Source organism: Vulpes vulpes, chromosome 16, assembly GCF_048418805.1.
Source record: "Vulpes vulpes isolate BD-2025 chromosome 16, VulVul3, whole genome shotgun sequence".
In the NCBI taxonomy this organism is placed as follows: Eukaryota; Metazoa; Chordata; class Mammalia; order Carnivora; family Canidae; genus Vulpes; species Vulpes vulpes.
Window position 1 is genome coordinate 72,469,957 of NC_132795.1, and position 22,305 is coordinate 72,492,261.

Here is a 22,305-nt window from a genome sequence, read left to right on the forward strand (position 1 = left end):
AGTTTACAGTTTTGTATCTGTTTCTCATTGATAATTCTGTATAATGTCAGTGCTTCCTAGGCAAATTCTATATAAGTGGCTTAATCTTTTCAAGTTAGTTTATTGTGCTTTCAGCTAGGGATTAGTTACCTGAGTGCTTTGGAACTTTTCCACGCAAGGCACCTGAGAAGGAGGTAGCTTCTGAAACAGTTGTATTCCATCTGGGTATGTTTTCTCAAGCTCTCATAATTGTCTGTTATCTTTTTAAAATAAAGGCAGAAGTATAGATATTGTTCTAATTCTTTCATTCACTGAACATGTATTTATTGAAGTACTAAAATGAAGAAAGTACTGGAAGAGATTTTTAAAAACCCACTAGATAGTAGATTATGTCCTTCACTTGTAATCTAGATTCCACAGGAATCTTTTTTCTCTTTCTTTTTGTTTTTCTGCATTAAAAAAAATATATTAGTTATACATGCACATGGCTGAAGAGTCCCAGTAGTCTACAGAGTCTGTTATTCTAAACAGTAGTCTCCTGTCTGCACTTTTTCCTAAAGCCCCTGCAATTTCCTTCTTTTCCCTTCTCCATTTCCCTCCCTCTGAGACCTGTTGAGGCTTCTAGCCTTGGTTGGCTGGTAGTCAGGCAGAGCAGACCTCCCTATGATGCTATTCAGGTGACATTGTTTGATTTTTTCAAAGAACTAACTTTTATTTTTTTAAATTTTTTTATTGGAGTTCAATTTGCCAACATATAGCACAACACCCAGTGCTCATCCCGCCAAGTGCCCCCCTCAGTGCCCATCACCCAGTCACCCCAACCCCCTGCCCACCTCCCTTTCCACTACCCCTTATTCGTTTCCCAGAGTTAGGTGTCACTCATGTTTTGTCACCCTCACTGATATGTTCACTCATTTTCTCTCCTTTCTCTTTATTCCCTTTTAGTCTTATTGACTTCATCATTTCTTTATTTTCCTGTCATGTTAATTTCCATTCTTTATTTTTCTTCCCTTCTGCTTGCTTTTAGTTTGCTTTACTGTTTTCCTAGATTTTTAGGTTTTCCTGAAATGTTAGATTCTTTTTTCTAGAATTTTTAAAAAGATTTTATTTATTTGTTTTAGGGAGAGAGGACAGCATACATGAGAGGGGCAGATGGGGAGGGTGAGATAGAGTGTCTAGCAGACTCCATGGTAAGCATGGAGCCCATCACGGGGCTGAATCCTGGGACTCTGAGATCATGACCTGAGTTAAAGCCAAGAGTAAGATGCTCAACTGAATGTGCCACCCAGGCACTCCTAGATTTTCTAGATTTTTCTGAATTCCTAGGTTATTGGCTGGAGATCTCTTCTAGTAGAGGCAATTTTAAGCTATAAATTTCTCTCTAAGCACACATTAGCTTCATCTCACAAATTCTGGTATGTCAGATTTTACTTTCATTCAGACCAAAATACTTTCTAATTACTGCTTTGACCCATAGGTTATTTAGAAATGTATTTAATGTGTTTAATTTTTACCTATTTGTAGATTTCCCAAATTTCCTTCTATTGTTTTGTTTCTAACTCAGGCCTTTTAAATTTATCAATACTTGTTTATGGACTAGCATAGGATCTATCCTGGACAAGATTCCATGTTGCTTAAAAGAATGGATTCTGCTATTGTCCAAGAGGAAGGAGTGTTTTATAAATGTCTGTTAGATCAAATTGGTAGTGTTGTTCAGGTCTTCTGTAGACTTTCTGATCATCTGTCTAGTGTTTGTTTTTTATTTTAAATTACAGATTACAGTGTTAAGTGTATCAGTAATGGTTTTGGCTTATAATTTTTTTAGTATTTGTATTTTAAAATGTTATACATTTGTTACAAATCATACAATCCCAATTAGGAAGAAATTGTACATACATAATGTCCTATTAAATTTGCATGTATTTCAACAGTTATTTACCAAAACAGTGATAAATACTAGGTATATCTTTGAATAAAACAAAACCTCAGCCCAATGAAACTTACTGGAAAGACATATTAAAAAACAAATACGGGGAGCCTGAGTAGCTCAGTGGTTGAGTATCTACCTTTGGCTCAGGTCATGATCCCGGGATCCTGGAATCAAGTCCCACATTGGGCTCCCCACATGGAGCCTGCTTCTCCCTCTACCTGTGTCTCTGCCTCTCTCTGTGTGTCTCTCATGAATAAATAAAATCTTAATGTATTATGTTTTTTTTTTTTTTTTTTTTTAGTGGTAGTAAATGCTTGAAGAGTAAATCAGAGCAAATAGGAAAGGGAGTATGAGGTTGCCAGGGGATGGTTTATTAGAGTGGTCAGGACATGTGGGTAAAGACCTGAAGGATGCAAGGGTTGATTATTCCAAGCTGAATAACAGCATGTGCAAAGGGTCTAAGGCAAGAGTATTGCTTGGTACATTTTGTGAAACAGCAGGGAGAGGCCTGTAGGGCTGGAAAAGAAAAGATGAGAGGTTCACTAGCAGGAGGAAGTCAGAGAAAGAGTGGGGTGGGCCATGTCACATAGGATGCTACAGGCCGTTTTAAGAACTTTGTTTTTACTCTAAGTCAGGGGACTAACAAGGTTTTTTTTTATAGGGCTGCATGGCAGATATTTTAGGCTTTGCATGCTGTGCAGTTTCCGTTGCATCTATTCAGCTCTGCTGTTGTAGCCTGAAAACAGCCAGAAATAATATGTAAATGAATGGATGGGGTTGTGTTCCAGGAAATTTTTACTTTATGAAAACAGACAGTGGGTCTTTCTTGGTCTAATTAACACAAATCTTTTGAGGATTTTAAGTAGAGAAGACACTTGATTTACTTTTCATTCCTTTAAGTTACTTTAAAATACTTTATTTTGAAGTAATTTGGGGTTTATAGAAAATTTACAGAAATAATACAGAGAGTATTCACTTCACTGAGCTTGCTGTAATGCTAACAACTTATCTAGACATGTTAAGATTATCAAAACCAGGAAACAAAAATTAGTATAATATTTGCTAAACTATAGACTTTATTCAAATTAGACATTTTTTAACTGAAGGTTGTTTTTCTGTGTTAGTGTCCAGTCCTAAATATCACATTGCATTTAGTTGTTCTGACTCCTTAGTTGCCTTCTATACATGATAATTGCTTGTACTTGTCTTTCATGAACTTGGAGATTTTTAATGAATACACTAGTCAGTTACATTGTAGAATGTCTTAGTTTGGATTTGTTTGATATTTTCTCATGATCAGACTGTAGTCATGCATTTGTGGCAAGAATAACCTGACTTACCTTTTAAAAGGGTCACATTGGCTTCTTTGGAAAGGGAAGCAAAGAACCTACTTAGGCAACTATTATAATATCCAAGTGAGGCATAGACTAGGATAATTGAAGAGGTGGTTGAGAATTTGAACTGAATGGTTTCTAATTAGAAAAGTTTGAGAACTATTGCTGCACATCAACTATTTAGGAGAAGGAAAGGAAGAAAGACTAAGATATATTGAAAGTGAAGTGTTTGACTATTTTTTAAACAACTTGACCATTTTAGAGACTAGTAAGGCTATTTGTCAGCCTTTGCTGATACATCTGCATTGAATTTAAAGTATCATAAAGCCAAACATTAGATGGCTAGGAATAGCTTTTCTTGGACCCTAGGGAAATGAAATTTATTATGAGCTGCCAACCCTATTCTAGCACATGCTTGTCCTTTTAGTCCTTTTGGTTTGTCACTTGTACACATTAAATTTCTGGAATTTTCATTGGTTCCTCATTAGGTAAAATGACATCTGTTTCAGGTCCTGAAGGACTGGACTTACCTTCCTGCTATAAGCAACTAGAAGGCTGAACAAAATGTGATTCATTTGTTCTCAGACATTGGACAGCAGACTATACACGATGGGATTCTCTTAAGACAAAAATAAATGCAGTGAATACCACATTTCCCCCAGCTTTCTGCCTGGAGATGTATTCCAGATCACAGTGCAGGAAAGGCAATCACAGAGAGCGAGTGGATACTACAGAACAGAGTTGCAGAAAGGAAACTGCTACACAGAAAATGATGGTACCTTTGGGTCCTTGTTGTATTGGGCCTTCCGTGCACAGGGTGAAATTCACAAGTCTGGGGGGAAGAATGATCAGGCATCTGCAACATGAACATTGCTGTTGCTTATACAGAATGACCTCTGACTATCCAGAATGGCAAGTCCTTGGTAATCACCCAGGGCATTTAATGGAGAATCCAGAGTCGCTGCACTGTCTTTGAAATGATTATTCTAGACCCACCCCAGCAAAGCTTAAAAAGAGGCCTCTAAGGGATCAACTGACCCACAAATAACTGCCTCCAAAAAAAAAAGTCCAACACTTAGAAAAACAAAATTAAGACATTCACCAATGTAGCATCTGTAATGTCTATTAAATAAAAAATGGTAAGTATACCAAGGAGAGAAAAAAGTGAGCCATAACTAAAAGAAAATTTAGCTAATAGAAACAAATCTAGAAATGATAGAGGTGATAGAACTGGCAGGAAAGGATAATAAAACAACTGTTATAAACATTTTCAAGCACTTAACAAGGAAGAATGGAAGATGTATAAAAGAATCAAATGGTGGAGGAACATATAGCAATGAAAAGTAAAATATCTGAAATTTAAAATTTACTGTGTAATCTTAACAGATTAGACACCACAGAAGGCAGAATAAGTAAATTTAAGAATGATAATAGAATGTACCCAAAATTAAATATATATATAAAAAAAAGACAAAAAGAACAGTGGTATTCACTACATTTATCTGTGGGGTAATAGTAACTGATCTACCATATGAAACTCCAGAACGGAGAGGAGAAAGAAGGAATAATTGCTGAAATTTTTCCATATTTGAAGAAAAGTATAAATATTTAGATTTAAGAAGTCCAGAAAATCCTAAGCAGAATAAACACAAAACTACTGTCAGGTATGTTATAATCAAATTGCTGAAAACCAGAGATAAAGAGAAGGTTTAGATAGAAGCCAAAGAAAAGACACATGCACAGAAAAAGATAAGAAAACCACAGTTTCTTGTTAGAAACTATGCCAGCCCAAGATTATGGAACAACAACTTTAAAGTACTGGAGGAGGAGCCTGTTTTTTCTAGTTTTAAAATTTTTAGATAAATTGTCTTAGATTTAGTCATTGTTACGAAGTATTCATGCTACATACATCCTCGTGACACCCAGGTGTGTGGGCATCTCTAAAAGCAGTATACAGATACAGTGCCAGCTCTATCAAAATAACAGTGGCATTTTTCTCAGAACTAGAGCAAAGAATCAAAGGGTAGCTTGATCCCCCCAACTGGGTATCAGCTTGAGGGCCGGTCCACACTACTCCCATGCTTGGCCTTCTGCTATGTCATGGGCTTTAACTCTTGACCAGTGGGCATCTGAGTTCTAAGCAAATTCGTTCATATTCTTTGATATTTTAAGTGTAATTTCTTTCACTACTTGATAGAATGAGTTAACAAAAAAGGAGTAAGAATAGAGAAGACTTGTACATTGCTATCAACCTAATGATACAAAATTGAAGAGGTTATTTAGGAGGTAAATATCCAAGGTGGTGGACATTATTTTTGTGAACTCGTTTGAAAGACTATCTTTGTGGCCTGTTTGACTAATTCAGCCTTTTTTAAAAATTGAGTTATAATTGACATACAATATTATGTTCATTCAAATATCTAAGATGGCAATCCAATATTACATATTATAAAATGATCATCACAAAAGGTCTAGTTACCATCTGTCACCACACAAAATTGTTACAATATTATTAACTATATCCCTATGCAGTATATTGCATCTCCATGAATTACTTATTTTATAACTGGAAGTTTGTATCTCTTAATATCCTTCACCTGTTTCACGCATCTCCCCCCATCCACCCCACTGCAGTCACCAGTTCTGCATATCCATGATTCTGTTTTTATTCTGTTTGTAAACTTGTTTTGTTTTTAGTTTCCACATACAAGCAAACTTATATTGTATTTGTCTTTGACTTATTTAGTATAGGTCCACCCGTGTTGTCACAAATGACAAAATTTCATTCTTTTTTATAGCTGAATATGTTCCACTTTATAGATCACATTTTCTTTGTCCATTTATCTACTAATGGACACTTGAGTTGCTTCCATATCTTGCCTATTATAAATAATGCTGCATTGAACATAGGGATAAATATATCTTTTCAAATTAGTGCTTTTGTTTTTTTTTAATAAATACCCAGGAGTGGAATTGCTGGACTGTATGGTAGCTTTATTTTAATTTTTTTTTGTGGGTCCTCTGTACTATTTTCCACAGGAGGCTGCACCAATTTATTTGCCCACCAACAGTGCACAAGGATTTCCTTTTCTCCATGTTCTTGCCAACACTTGTTATTTCTTATCTTTTTAATTCTAGCCATTGTGACTGATTTGAGGTGGTATTTCATTGTTTTGATTTGCATTTCCCTGATAATTGTGACAGTGAGCATCTTTTCATGTGCCTGTGTGTCTTCTTTGGCAAAAATATCTATTCAGGCTTTCTGCTCATTTAAAAAATCAGGTTGTTGAGGTTTTTTTTTTTTTTTTTAAATTTTTATTTATTTATGATAGTCGCACAGAGAGAGAGAGAGAGAGAGAGGCAGAGACACAGGCAGAGGGAGAAGCAGGCTCCATGCACCGGGAGCCCGACGTGGGATTCGATCCCGGGTCTCCAGGATCGCGCCCTGGGCCAAAGGCAGGCGCCAAACCGCTGCGCCACCCAGGGATCCCTGAGGTTTTTGTTATTGAGTTGTAGTAGTTCTTCATATATTTTGGATAGCAACCATTCCAAATATCTCTTCCCATTCCCATTCCCGGAATGCCTTTTCATTTTGTTGATGGTTTCCTTCGCTGTGCAAAAGTTTTGTTTAATGTAGTTCCATTTGTTGATATTTTGCTTTTGTTTCCCTTGCTTGAGGAGACGTATCAAAAAAAAATGTTACTGAGAGTGATGTCCAAGTGTATAATGCCTGTTTTTATCCTAGGAGTTCTATAGTTTCATCTCTTACTTAAGTTTTCAGTGCATTCTGAGTTATTTTTTTTCTTTTTTGGTATGGTGTAAGAAAGTGGTCCAGTTTCATTCTTTTCCATGTGATTGTGCAGTTTTCCCAACACAACTGATCAAAAACGCTGTCTTTACTCCTTTGTATGTTGTCTCTTTGTTGTAGATTGACCATTTAAGGGTTTGTTTATTTCTGGGCTCTCTTCTATTCTGTTGATCTGTCTTTTTCCATCAGTACCATACTGTCTTGAATACTATAGCTTTGGAATATAGTCTGAAATTGGGAGTATGTTACCTCCAATTTTATTATTCTTTCTTCTTAAAATTGCTTTGACTGTTTGGGGTTTTTTGTGGTTATTTACAAACTGTAGGATTATTTGTTCTAGTTCTGAGAAAAATGCCATGGGTGTTTTGATAGGGATTGATTGACTCTGTAGACTGCTTTGAGTAGTGTGGACATTTTAACAATTCTTCCAATCTATGCACATGGTTTATCTTTCCATTTGTTTGTGTCGTCTTCAGTTTTTTCCATCAGTATCTTGGAGTTTTCAGAGTATAGATCTTTCTTAATTTTTTTTTCTGATAGTTGATTATTAGTGTATGGGAACACAACAGATTTTTGTATGTTAACTGTGTCGTGTAATGTTACTGAATTTATGTTCCATGACAAGAATGTGTATTATGTTGGTTTGGGGTGGAGTATTCTGTACTCTGTCCCACCAGCACTGGTCCAGTGCAGTAATATGACCTAAGCTTTTCTGTTCAGCATTCTGTTGATCTTGTATTCCCAATTTGCACTATATAATACATTCACAAATTATACATATATACTATTAATAGCATAATTATACTCCCTAAAATATTTAAAAAATAGAAAATGGCTTTTTACATTTAACTTTTTTAATCCTGTTTTTTGTAATTTACCTTTTTATTAGTCATAGTTATGCAGTTTTAGAACTCAGTTTTAGAACATTTTCATCACCCCAAAAAACAACTCTATACCCCTTAGCCAACCTCATTAATACCCTTCTCCCTCCAGCTCTAGGCAACCACTAATGTACTTTCTGTTTCAATAGACTGTTCAGTTCTGGACATTTTATACAAATATGGTCATATAATATGTAGTTACACATTTGTAACTGGGCTTTTTTTCACTTGGCATAATGTGTTCACGGCTCATCCCTGTTGCAGTATGTATTAATAATATCTTAGTTTTAATATAAAAATATTTAATTTTACTTAACCATGAGGAACACTTGATTCTTCTAGAAAAAATGTTCTTTCTTTTTCTATGTATGTACACTTTTCTCCCCACCTAGCCCAAACATACCATTCACATACCCCTAGAATATATATATTTCAGTTTTATGTTCACAGATACATTCCTAGAATTGTGTGATAATACTGCCTTTTAAAAAGTTCCCACATGCCTTTCAAAAAACATCTCAGGAAAAAGCACTGTCTTAGTTTAAAGCAAGCAAGCTCCAAGATCTCAGTTACTGCCTATCTTACTGTCAACATGTAAGAGTCAGGGAGAAGCAAATAGAGGTCCTAATGGAGATAAAGATTGGGCTGTTTGCTTCTAGGCCAGTTATGCATTTAGCTTTCTTCAGAGGCTTCCCAAAACAAATCCCTTAGCTGACATCAGAAAGGATTGATTCTCTTGTACAAAAGTGACACCAGCTGCAGTCATTTAAGCAAATCTTTTGCTATTTATGTCAGTTAACATGGAACATAAGGATTACAGATATTAGGTACGATTCACTTGAATTTCATATTTTTATTTTATTACATATTACTTAATAAATCTACATTTGCATATGCTTATTTTTCTTGGCCCACCCCTTGAACAGCCTACTGGGGACAGAGCTGATCTTGTTCATCTCTGTATTCATTTTTCCTTGGCTGGGCAAATTACTGGCCCTTAATAAATGCTTATCAAATTGAATTATAGGTTGTTGCTTAAACATTAATGTCTATTTAAATCAATTCTGATGATATTCTTCAAAATTATAGCTGATGAGTGGTAAGGTACTCAGTGAATAAGGAGAAGTCACTGACTGATGTTTGGGTTTATATAGGGAAAGTACAGAAAGTTTTGAGTTGTGTGCCAGTTGTATCTCCACAGTTGTTAAGAGTTTGAAGGATGTGGTCTTAAGGTATCATTCCTCAGTCTTTAAATTTAACAGTAGAAATAGGAATTACTTTCAATTAACGGAAATTAAAGTTAAGATACTTTTCCAGAAAATCTTCTATATATACAACTTTTTATAGCTTAATAGTTTTGTAATTCCCAGGGTTAAGCATTATCTTTTGTTTCAAACTGTTTTCTTCAAGTATGAAGTGTTTTGGTTTGGTGGTCCTTACAACACAGATCATAATTTATGTATTATTGATTCCTTCTGACAATTGAATGTTTTAATATAAGCCATGAATGTATTTAAAATTGGTAGACAGATTGTTATTTGTACATAATTTGTTGATTGCTTGATTGATAGAAACTGAGTACTGGGGAGGGGCAGGAAGAGACTCTTAAGCAGGTTCCATGCCCAACTCCGAGCTGGGAGCAGGGCTCAGTCCCAGGACCCTGAGATTATGACCTGAGCCAAAATCAAGAGTTAGATGCTTAACCGACTGAGCCACCCAGGCGCCTCTATTTATATGTAGTTTTAAAGTACACACGTCTGATAAACGTTAATTTCTAACTGTGGATAAAGCGATTTTTGACTTGGGGTCTCATTATCAGCCTAATAATGATGATAATAATACAGATGATAAAAGCTTTTTTATTACATGGTTTTATCATTTAGTGTCATAGTCTCTAAGGTATTTTTTCCTCCTGCTTGTATTTTTTTATATATATAGGATAGGAAAGGAAGGCTCACAGACTCAGTTATACAGGCCAGGTAACTACAGAGACAAATCTTGAACTTAAGGTTTATGACTGCAAAAGGAAAAATCTTTCCCTATAGCATGGTGCATCTGTTATTAATTTATTAACTACTTATAGTTCAGTGGTTTAAAAATAAGTAGAAACAGTTTCTGTACTCAGTTTTTTCTACTGAATTAAAAACCATTGAACGTAATAAAAACTGACATCTGCTTAATATATTAGTACATTGTACTAATGATTCAGTGATATATTGTGCAACAAAGCAGAATATAGAACTGCAAATCCATAAGTTGTCTGAAAATTTAATGTAATGCTTTCGTTGAATGTTGTAATTCTTTTTCAGGATTTAGTATTAACAAAATTTAAAAACATTAATGTATTGCAATTTTTTTTCTTTCCCAGACAGATAGTGATTATGTACACAGTGTTATAGCCAACCTGGAGAAAGAGTAAGTTCTTAATTATGAAAATGGAAATATTTTATTTTATTTTATTTTATTTTATTTTATTTTATTTTATTTTTTAATAATAAATTTATTTTTTATTGGTGTTCAATTTGCCAATATACAGAATAACACCCAGTGCTCATCCCATCAAGTGACCCCCTCAATGCCCGCCACCCAGTCACCCCCACCCTCTGCCCTCCTCCCCTTCCACCACCCCTAGTTCGTTTCCCAGAGTTAGGAGTCTTCCATGTTCTGTCTCCCTTTCTGATATTTCCCACACATTTCTTCCCCTCTATTCCCTTTCACTATTATTTATATTCCCCAAATGAATGAGACCATATAATGTTTGTTTGTCCTTCTCCGATTGACTTATTTCACTCAGCATAATACCCTCCAGTTCCATCCATGTCGAAGCAAATGGGGGGTATTTGTCATTTCTAATGGCTGAGGAATATTCCATTGTATACATAGACCACATCTTCTTTATCCATTCATCTTTTGATGGACACCGAGGCTCCTTCCACAGTTTGGCTATTGTGGACATTGCTGCTAGAAACATCGGGGTGCAGGTGTCCCAGCATTTCATTGCATCTGTATGTTTGGGGTAAATCCCCAGCAGTGCAATTGCTGGGTCGTAGGGCAGGTCTATTTTTAACTCTTTCAGGAACCTCCACACAGTTTTCCAGAGTGGCTGCACCAGTTCACATTCCCACCAACAGTGCAAGAGGGTTCCTTTTTCTCCGCATCCTCTCCAGCATTTGTGGTTTCCTATCTTGTTAATTTTCCCCATTCTCACTGGTGTGAGGTGGTATCTCATTGTGGTTTTGATTTGTATTTCCCTGATGGCAAGTGATGCGGAGCATTTTCTCATGTGCGTGTTGGCCATGTCTATGTCTTCCTCTGTGAGATTTCTGTTCATGTCTTTTGCCCATTTCATGATTGGATTGTTTGTTTCTTTTTGTTGAGTTTAATAAGTTCTTTATAGATCTTGGAAACTAGCCCTTTATCTGATACATCATTTGTAAATATCTTCTCCCATTCTGTAGGTTGTCTTTTAGTTTTGTTGACTGTATCCTTTGCTGTGCAAAAGCTTCTTATCTTGATGAAGTCCCAATAATTCATTTTTGCTTTTGTTTCTTTTTCCTTCGTGGATGTATCTTGCAAGAAGTTACTGTGGCCGAGTTCAAAAAGGGTGTTGCCTGTGTTCTCCTCTAGGATTTTGATGGAATCTTTCTCACATTTAGATCTTTCATCCAGAAAATGGAAATACTTTAATTACTGGTACTGGCTTTTTGCTAAAAGAAAATGCCTTTTTTCTAGTTCATTTCTCTGTGGAGTTTAGTGTTCATTAGACACTACCATTGATCTTTTATATTTTCTTAAAGGTACATGCGTATATACCCGGTTTTCTAATTATGGGTAAATTGGTGTATTTCAGAATAGAAAATATTTGAATGTCCTACATCTGTAACCCTATCAAATAAATTTTAAGTCTTGAAGACAGTGAATATAGAGAGAGTCATATGTCTTTCACCCTCTTCGACTAAGATAAAAAACTTTCTGCTGTCAGGGGTAGACAGTCTTATAGCAGTTTCAAACCTCAGTGCTAAGAACTATGGCTAAATCTTTTCTATTCTGCAAAGATTGAGTAACAGTTTACTGTGAGAAAGGCACTTAGCAGCTAACAGATGGAAAGCTTAGTTTCAGATATTGTTCATTTTTATAGTATCGCCTTCATAGTTTAATAGTGATATCCTAAAAACTAGTCTTGATAAGAATTTATTCATTGACTTTTACTTGTTTTGCCCCAAAGATGTGACTTTTACTTAAAAAGACAAAAAGAAACAATTGTCAACTCTAGATTTAAAATAATGTGGTTCTTTCTTTATCTATCAAAATGCTAAAACCCGAGAGTTTTAAAAATATATAGGGAGTTCAGAACTAAATTGTGCATTTGTTAGATTTTCTTCCCTCAAGTATTCAATTTCTTGGCATCCCTTTATATAAACACAATTTAGTATAGACTCAAATATAGGAACAGGGCAATAATTACTGACCCCTCCTCCCATAAAACACATGGGCAGGTCTATGGGGCTCATGCTGTGATTTTGTAGTTTCTCTTCTCCCTTCATGTGTGGAAACCCCAAGCCCAGAAAAAAAGTACAGCTGAGCATGAAGAACATTTGTGTGAAGGCGGGTAGTTGCACAAAGATTTTGTGGAGATTTACGAAAATTAAATGAGGGAGAATGTAAATATGAAAGAAAGTACATTTGAGTTAGTAAAGCTGATTACAAAAACTTTAGAACAGGTTTTCTCAACCTTGGCACTATGGACATTTTGGGCTAAATAATATTTTGTTGTCAGGACCGTTATTCACATTGTAGGATATTCAGCAGCATCCCTGGTGTCTGTGCACTAAATGTCAATGGTACTGCCCACAGGACAACCAGATTCATCTAGACATTGCTCAATGTACACATGGAGGACAAGATGGCCCTCAGTTGAGAAATGACTAAGTTAGGATGACATGTAGTCTATAACTCACAACTAAACTGTCCTAAAAATTGGGGCACTTTGGTTTTTGCATAAAGATATAGAAATAGATGCACACATTCCTTTGTTTTTCTTTAATTCTGTAATTTTCTGTGATACCTTGATTTAATTTTTTAAAAATTTTCCTATTTTTTAGGAATATACCTGCAGCTGGCCTAGGATTTCTATATTTCTCTAAGGATAGTAGCATTTTACACTGTTTTAAAAGCATTATTTAAAAACAAAAACTTCATGTTATTGGAAAAAATTTGTATTTTCTGGCAAGTAAAACCAATAATGAGCTACTTCTATGAGCACACAGTGACCATAACAGTATGCCTTACTGATGTGTTTTATGTTAAACACAGTAAATTGAGCATTATGATAAAATCCCACAGAATTTAAATAATTCAGCTAACCTTTCTTTTGGCAGATTTTCTAAAGAAATTACTTCTGGCTTGGTGGAAATAATATCACCTCCTGAAAGCTATTATCCTGACCTGACAAACTTAAAGGAGACATTTGGAGACTCCAAAGAAAGAGTAAGGTGAGCCTGTGTTGTTTAAGATCTCCCACCCTTATGAGTATGATGTGTAATAAATGTAGCTCTCCTTTACAGAAATATAACATCTTTTAAGGTTGAGCTAATTTGTGAGAGCTTATGAATTTTTTGGTTATTTGTTTGGAAATTCTATGGAGTTTCTAACAAGAGATTGAATTTGCTATGCTCAATAACTTTCGTAACTGCTCTTCTGTGGGGTTGTAACTTTTCCTAAGAGTATATTCAGAATAATTCAAAAGCTAGTTTAGATAGAAACTTCATATCTGTATGAAAAATAAATGAGAACTGATTCAGTGGAAGTGATAAAAACAATATTACTGTTCTGCAGAATTATACTGTAATAATGTAAAAATCCAGTCAACTGGATTTGTCTCTAAATCTATTAAGAACACTGTAATCTAAGAGATCCTGACATTAGTTTTGGATTTTATATAACTAGAAAAAAGGAAAAAAAATAGTGTTGGGGGGAGAGATTTATTATATTTCTTGACTTAATTTGAAAGATAGATCCACATAGTTGGTTGTCTCTCAATAAATATAGTTTTCGTCTTAAAAAATTTAGGAATGAATTTGGTGAAAAATTCTAGGTCTTATTAAATTTAGAACAGCTTACAAGGTATATTCTGGAGAAGTTTACTTAGTATGAGTTAAACCTTTTATGTTTTTTTCCCCTTTAACTAGCTTTTACAACCACTTCTATTGTTCAACATTAGTCTTTCTGTAGGCTACCAGGGATTCAGTAAAAGGACTTAATATTGTAAACTTTAAAGTATTTTGTTTTTTTTTTAAGCATTTAGTACAACGTTTATTAATTTCTGCCTTTATGCAAAGCACAGTCCTAGGCACCAAAGCAGTGATCCCCAAAGTATAGTTTTTGAAGCATGAGTTCCCAGAGACATTAATATGTTACATTTTTAAAAAGGGCCCGTGGTCAAAGAAGTTTGGGAAGTTGGACTAAAAAGATTTTTTTTTTTAAACAAATGTATTTACTGTTGGATGTTTCAATATCTTCTAATATACTAATATGCCTCTAATATACTAGTGCTTCTAATATGTCTCCAGAAGGGGAATATAAGTACTTCCCAAATTTACTTGCTTTAGACTCCTTTTTTCCTCAGGACATCTTGATTAGTGTTTCAGTAAAGGTTTCATTAGAGAAAAGTTAATTCTCTTTCATGCTCCCCTACATGGGTGTATCGTGTGTGTATGTATATTTGTGAATCTATGGGTAGACAGATATTTTGTGTGTGTGTGTGTGTGTGTATATATGACTATATATAGTCTATGTATATGTAATGTGTATGTGTATTATAAAATGTAACATGCAATATGTGTTATAAAATATTTACACTTAATCTTATTTTGCTAAATTTGAGTCTGATTCCTAACTTATTTTTGAAAATTTCTTATTTCAGATGGAGAACAAAGCAAAACCTAGATTATTGTTTTCTAATGATGTATGCTCAGGAAAAGGGAATATATTACATTCAGGTAAGTGTGGCTTGGCTTGTCCTTTAATGTTTTTTCACACTTTTAAGGGAAAAGTAATATACAGAGTATATGTTCATTAAAACAGGAAGTTTTGAAAGTGTAAGCCCTCTAAGATGTATAAGATTATAATAATATATCAGAGAGCAGAAGAGTCTGTCATAGTCACTGATAATGTGGGTTCTGCAGTTCCATTCTCTGGTTTAGCACAAATACTAGCTTTCTACTTAATGCTGTGACGGTGGGCAGGTAACTCATCTCTTCCCTCCTCTCCCATCCTTCCATTTTGGCTGTCATTCCTCCCTTCTCCATTGTTAAGAAGAACTAAGGTCTAATTACTTGGCAAATTTTAAAGAAGGATTTTTCTTACAGTTTTTTTTTTACTTCAATACATTTACATTTATATCAAAGATAATAAAACTGACATTTAACTCTAGTGGTCCCAACTTTTAGCAGCATGGCTCAACAAATAAGTCTGTAATGATGTGGCTTTTAAGTTAGACAGGTAGGCAACAACTTAAATCACTGTAGGAAGCTCTTACTTCTTCCAAATCTCATTCTCCTTAGAGACGTAAGCTTAAATTTTACAATTGGAATTTCATTCTTTAACCAAAGGTCTTTATTCCTTGTTCAAAATGCAGATACCACTGAGTGATGTAGCACACTAAGCCTGTCAGTTATTTATTTATTTTTTTGGTATAAAAAGTTTATTAGATCTTTCCCTGGAAGGATGTTTTGATGAAAGTGTCAAGAAGAGTCTCTGGGTCCCTGAATCAGAAAGGAAATAAATGGTTTTGCAGCTGCTGGCAGGGGCTTGAGAGGTAAGGAAAGAAGGAAAAGTCTGCTATCACGTGGTAGGGCAGACTTCTTGAGGACAGACTCTGTCTCCTTTGACATTTTATCTCGGGCCACCTGCATTCAGATGTGCAGGAATCCTTTCTTGGTTCTCAGGTTGGGAAATGTAAATAGTGATAGGGTCAGAATATAACATTGTAGGTAATAGTGTGTAAGAGTTGTGAGTATAAAAACATGGTGTTTGGGATCCCTGGGTGGTGCAGCGGTTTAGCGCCTGCCTTTGGCCCAGGGCGCGATCCTGGAGACCCGGGATCGAATCCCACGTCGGGCTCCCGGTGCATGGAGCCTGCTTCTCCCTCTGCCTGTGTCTCTGCCTCTCTCTCTCTCTCTCTCACTGTGTGCCTATCATAAATAAATAAAATAAAAATCTAAAAAAACGTGTTTAAAAAACAAACATGGTATTTTAAAATTAGTACATTTCCTTTAAATGTCTTAAGGAAGTCTTACTGTAATTTCAAGATATTAACTTCAAAACATTTTATTTTACACGTCCCATATTATTGTAGTTGAACCGTGTTGTTTGTTCTAGGGCCACTATATATTTACACTATGGTCAAGGACTTTACAGAAAGAATTTAAAAGTGTAGTTACATTGCTTTTAAAATTTGTTTTAAATTTCTAAGAATAGAATTAATGGAATCTTAAAGCTTTTTTAGTGGAATAGAGGAAAAAGTAACCATTTAGGAAATTAAGGAAAGAATAGAGTTAAGAAAAAGGATAAGGAAAACTTCCTTTAAGCAGGGTGTGCGTATTGTGGTGTTAAAGCCACAGGAGCTATGAACTGACGCTTATTGCACACTTACCATATGTCGTACATTGTTCATTACAACTTAGGCTTTACACATATTTACTCAATTAAAACATCTTGTTTTTCTAAGAACAAGATCATATTGTACGTACTGTCTCATAGCCTGTTTTACTGTCGTCTAACATGATAGACATCTTTACTTGCCAGTAATAATGGGTAGGAAGAATTTTTAATTGCTCATTGAAGTATCACTACTCAGATATCATAATGACCTTTATGTTGGTCATTTAGATTATTCCGAACTTTTTAGTTGTGTCACAGATGAATCCAATGAACATTCCTAAAATTACCCAATTTTCTAAAGAAATTATGCCTCAAAAAAGAGGAAGTTGCTTTGTACTGAAGTTTTCACATAGTTTTGTATTATGTAGGGTTCTCTCAGTTCATTATGATCTATAAAGTGGGGAAAAAGCACATCAGCCTGAAAAGTCCCCAGTTTAATATTGTTTTTTTTTTTAAAGATTTATTTATTCATCACACACACACACACACACACACAGAGAGAGAGAGAGAGAGAGAGAGAGAAAGAGAGAGAGGGAGAAGGAAGGAGCCTGATGTGGGACTTGATCTCGGATCCCAGGATCACACCCTGAGCTGAAGGCAGATGCTCAGTCGCCGAGCCACCCAGGCATCCCTTATATTGGTTCTATATGTTGGTGAAAGGTAGAAATCCCCCCACAAAACTGGGGGAGATTAGTGTGAGGAAGCAAAGGGATTTAATCCAGACTTGATCAGTGTCCTAGGTGTGTGACTTCATGGCTGCATATGCTGGGGTGTATCTTATCCAGGATGCTTTTGATAGAGCGCTTTTAGAAAGGCAGTAGAGTTAGAGGTTACCCTATGGTCATTGTAGGCATTCTCCTAAAAGGGAAAAAATGCCACGTGTCCTGGTGTTCCATTTAGGGTTGGAATGAAGTTTCCTGTGACACAATCCTACACGTTCGTAAAGTGCTGTATCACAGATGACCTGGAATTGAAGAGTGTCTTCTGGAACACTGTTGGGTGATTGAGGTACCTCCTAGGTGGCATTGTGGAATTCCTATTGTATCCTGTCCCAAGGCCCAATATGGCTGGTTGCCCCACTTGTAGTGATGCTGACATTCATTGGTGGGCTTGGTGGGAAGCTTAATCTCTCCTTTGGGAAGCTCCCCAGCAGCTACTCCTCCAGGAGTTCTGCATCCATTGATTATTTTTCCCTGGATAGGTTATTTCACAAGAGGTGGCCAAGTGATAATTTTGTAATTCTGTGATTTCTAACATTCTTATAAGCTGAGTTCTTCTGTGAAGAAATTTCTTCCCTCCTCAACTATTTGGTTATGTTGAGAAATAGTCCACTAAGGAAAGGCGGAATAGATGCCTGTTCTTTCTCTTCATTAATTTTTAAAGTTGGTACCCTATAAATCTCCAATGGTGGCCATTTAGAAAACATTGTTATGAATTCATGGGTTTTTAAAATATATTTGATTTGCCTCAGTCCTTGCCATCATTATTCACATCAATACATCATAAGCCATTGGGAATCTCTTCGAATTGGCTTTTGTATTCCTTCCATGTAAGTCCAGTAATCTTTGATCACTTCTGTGCTGACTGGCACAAGATTTGCACATTTACTGTGCCAGATCTGGAATCAGCCATTTCTCTAAGGAGCCCTGGTCTGTTTAGAGGCACATAGTATTTGGGACCACAATCCGGGTGCTTGAGATGCTCATTGCTCTTATGGAATCTCTGTTTCTAGGCTTTTTAGCAAAGAAAAGAGTAATTTAGTTTTCAGGGAGGAAGACTACAAACTCATATTGATATTCCCAAATCAAATGAAGATTTTAGGGCTTTCACTTAACTTTAAAAATTTTATACCTGTATTTCTTTTCTCTTACATTCAGTCTTAGTCTTACTAACATTATCCTATTAACATAATTCTTTTATTCTATAATATGTCTGAAATAGTTTCAAAATAATAATACCATCCAAAATAATAATAATAATATTATTATTATTCACTACTGTTAGACTACTGAATGTGATTTAGATTTTCTTTGTCCCCCACCCCCCCCTTAGAATATATCCTAATAGGAATATATAGTCAAAATTCTGTGTTTGAAAGTCACTGAAGAAATTCTTTATACTGTATGCCAAATTGATATAAAACTTGGTTTCTTTCATTTTATATTCAGTTTTTAGGAATTTTTATCCTTTTTAGTTGTAAAAAAAATTCCCAAATCAGAACTTACAGAAGATAAGATGCAGAAGTCTCACTTTTATTCCCATTCCCATCACTCTGTTTTCTTCCTTCGCCATGGGTAACCACCATTAGTTTTTTTATTTCTTTTGTTTTTTTAAGATTTTATTTATTTGAAATAGAGTGAGACAGAGTGCAAGCACAAGTGGGAGAGGAGAGGAGCAGAGGGAAAAGGAAAAGCAGAGTCCCCATTGAGTGGGGAGCCTGATGCTGGGCTGGATCCCAGAACCCCAGGATCACGACCTGAGCCGAAGGCAGATGCTTAACCAGCTGAGCCACCCAGGCTAGTTTTTTATTTCTTTTTGTACTTAAATAAAAATTAAGCAAAAAAATATAATATTTTTATATATAATATTCCAATATATATTTTTCTGATATTTCTTTTGCATATTGTAAAAACAATATTTTCAATCTTGTTTTTTAGCTTCTCTCTGTAAACTAGAGATCACTAGTGAGATTAAGATTTGTTGAAGAACGGCTCTTGCTGTGACAAAACATTCATGTCAGAGAAGCACATACTTTCACAAAAAACCTATATAGGAAGGTTCATAGGAGCTTTATTTGTAATAGCCAAAATCTGGAAACAGGCCAGATGTTCTTTAGTTGGTGAATGTTAGAAACCGTCATACATCTATACCATGGAATATGAAATAATGAAAAGAAACAAACTATTGATACCACATCTTGGATCTCATGGAATTATGGGGACTTTAAAATACATTCTTGAAAGGTTACATACTGTATGACTCCATTTATATGGCATTCTTGAAATGACAAACTTGTAGACTGTTGGTTACCGGATGCTGAAAGTGGAGAAGGAAGGAGGTGGCTGTGAATATAAAGGGTAGTGGTAGCACAAGAATCCTCATAATGGAATTGTTCTGTTTCCCAAAAATTACATGGCACTAAACAAACACACACACCGGAATGCATGGAAAACTGGTGAAGTTTAATGAGGTCAGTGAATTGTATCAGTCAATTATAGTGTAGTTATACTGGAGAATGTTAGATTGGGGAAAACTGGGTGAAAGGTATTCGAGATCTCTGTGTTTTCTTATGGCCATACAGGAATCTACTCTTACCTTTAAATTGTTTTTTAAAAGTGAAGTTACTTATATACAAAAATCTGCTGCATTTCTATACACTAATAACAAAGTGGCAGGAGAGGAAATTAAGAAAACAATTGGTTTACAATTGCACCAAAAAAGAATAAAATACCTAGGAATAAACTTTAACCAAGGAGATAAAAACGTGTACTCTGGGAACTATAAGATGGTGATTAAAGAAATTACAGATAAGGGGTGCCTGGGTGGCTCAGTTGGTTAAGTGTGTGCCCTCTGCTCAGGTCATGATCCTGGGGTCCTGGGATGGAGCCTTACGTCAGGCTCCCTGTTCAGGGAATCTGCTTCTCCCTTTCCCTCTGCCCCTCCCCCTGCTCCTTCTCTCTCTCTCCCCACCTCCCCAAATAAATTAAATCTTAAAAAAAAAATTAAAGATGATACACCCAAGTGGAAATATATTCCATGCTCACAGAATGGAAGAATTAATATTGTTAAAATGTCCATACAGCTGAAAGCAATCTAAAGATTCAGTGCAATCCCTATCAAAATACAGTGTTTTTCTTAGAACTCGAACAGATAATACTAAAATTTGTATGGAATCACAAAAGATCATGAATATATCCAAAGCAATTTTGAGAAAAAAAAACAAAAAAAACAAAAAAAACAAAGCTGGAGGTAACACAATTCTACATTTCAAGATATCCTATACTACAAAGGGATAGTAATCAAAACAGTATGGTACAAGGACAAAAACTGACACAAAGATCAACGGAATAGAATAGAGAACTCAGAAATAAAAGTGAAATTGTTTGATGAGATGTGATAGTGGGACAAAGCAATTTTCCTAATTGAATGTAAAAATGTGAATTTATGTATGGTAGCCAAAATTAGCGTACTAAATTTTAAATAGGCATTTGACTGTTACATCTACATCTCTATGCATTTAAATAGTCCCAGACTTGTTTTTGGAAATTACTTACTGGAAAAATTTGGAATTGCCTGGTATTAGGGGATCATCTTTCCTTTGGGCATAGGTAGTGTTTAGGTTTGGGTGTAGGCAGCTCTTCTTTCAGAAAGGAAAGTTAGGTGTCAGTGTAGTTCTGTGTTTTGTCAAGTTTGCCCTCCAGCTTCCCTAAAATTCTGAAGGCATAAAAAATGTCTTTTCTGTTCACTGATGTATTCTCTGGGGTTATATAGTGTCTGAAACACAACAGAAGCTCGATAAATATTTGGGGAGTCAGTATCCTGTCTTTCCAAATACTCGTACTGTTTCTTCATGGGTGGGAAGAAGAAAGCTTTTAAGACTTAAATGCATGAAAAAATCTAAATATTAAAATAAGTGAAAATTGCTTAGCAAGTAACTAGAAGTGGTAACATGAAATTAAGAAAAGGAAAAAAAATTGGGATATTAAAATTATCTTGTGACTTGAAAATTTTATGATAGGAGATTCTGGGGTGGAAGTCTTTGCATACACTTATGATCGCTGATCTTTGTCAGCTCCTAATTGAATTGGTGAAAATCCCAAGCAAGCATAAATAACACATAATGCTGGCCGAGCATATGGGATTAACTGGCGCTCTGAATTGCCACAGCTTCTTAAGTATTTTGGAGACATTAATTAACTATTAATTTAATTTTTCTTTTTTAAAGATTTATTTTAGAGAGAGCGAGCAAGGGGAGGGACAGAGGTAGAGGGAGTAAGAGAATCTCCAGCAGACTCCCCACTGAGCATGGAGCCCAATGCAGAGCTCAGTCTCACAATCCTGAGATCATGACTTGAGCTGAAGTCAAGATTTGGACGCTTAGCTGACTGAGCCACCCAGGCGCCCCTGAAGATCTCTTTTAAAATTTCAGAAGTTTCAGGAATCTGTCCCACATAAATGAAAAGTGCTAATATGTAAATATGAGCACATTTACTGCATCATTGTTTGCATCGACAAAAAATGAGAAACAAGCTGGATGTATGCCTATGATTGGGGATTCACTGAATGAATTCTTTTACATTGATATCATAGAATATTATATATATACTAAATATTAGCCTGGAAAGATACTCATGATATATTAAGAGAAAAAAGTGTGATAATATCCCTTATTAATAAAAATGTAAACGTGGATGAGAACCTAAAGTACGTATGGGTCTTTTTGTGCTCTACAGCCATATAGAAGGTAGCAAATGGATGCACAACCCAACTTTTAATGTTGGTTACCTCAGCTGGCAGGCTAGAGGGCAGAGAAGGAAAACTGCTGACTTTTTGACTTAGTACATTGTATTATGTAAAAATAAAAAAAATAAAAATTAAAGGCCCAAAAAATTTCTTTTGGAAATTTTTGGAAATTTAGTAAATTTCTTTTACTTTGAAAAGTAAAAATGATAGTGTGAAATCATGTTGGGCACCATGAGAGGACCAAAAAGG

The 22,305-nt window shown here is 35.4% G+C and overlaps 1 protein-coding gene across 4 annotated transcripts in view; it reads left to right on the forward strand.

Moving 5' to 3' along the window:
- MGAT4A (alpha-1,3-mannosyl-glycoprotein 4-beta-N-acetylglucosaminyltransferase A) overlaps positions 1-22,305 on the forward strand; it is a 117,810-nt gene that overhangs the window by 75,306 nt on the left and 20,199 nt on the right. For all 4 annotated transcript variants that reach the window (XM_072741133.1, XM_072741134.1, XM_025992487.2 and 1 more), the window contains exons 6-8: positions 10,301-10,347; positions 13,311-13,424; positions 14,855-14,930. In XM_072741133.1, the coding sequence (XP_072597234.1) occupies positions 10,301-10,347; positions 13,311-13,424; positions 14,855-14,930 (237 nt within the window). The remainder of the gene's footprint in view (positions 1-10,300; positions 10,348-13,310; positions 13,425-14,854; positions 14,931-22,305) is intronic.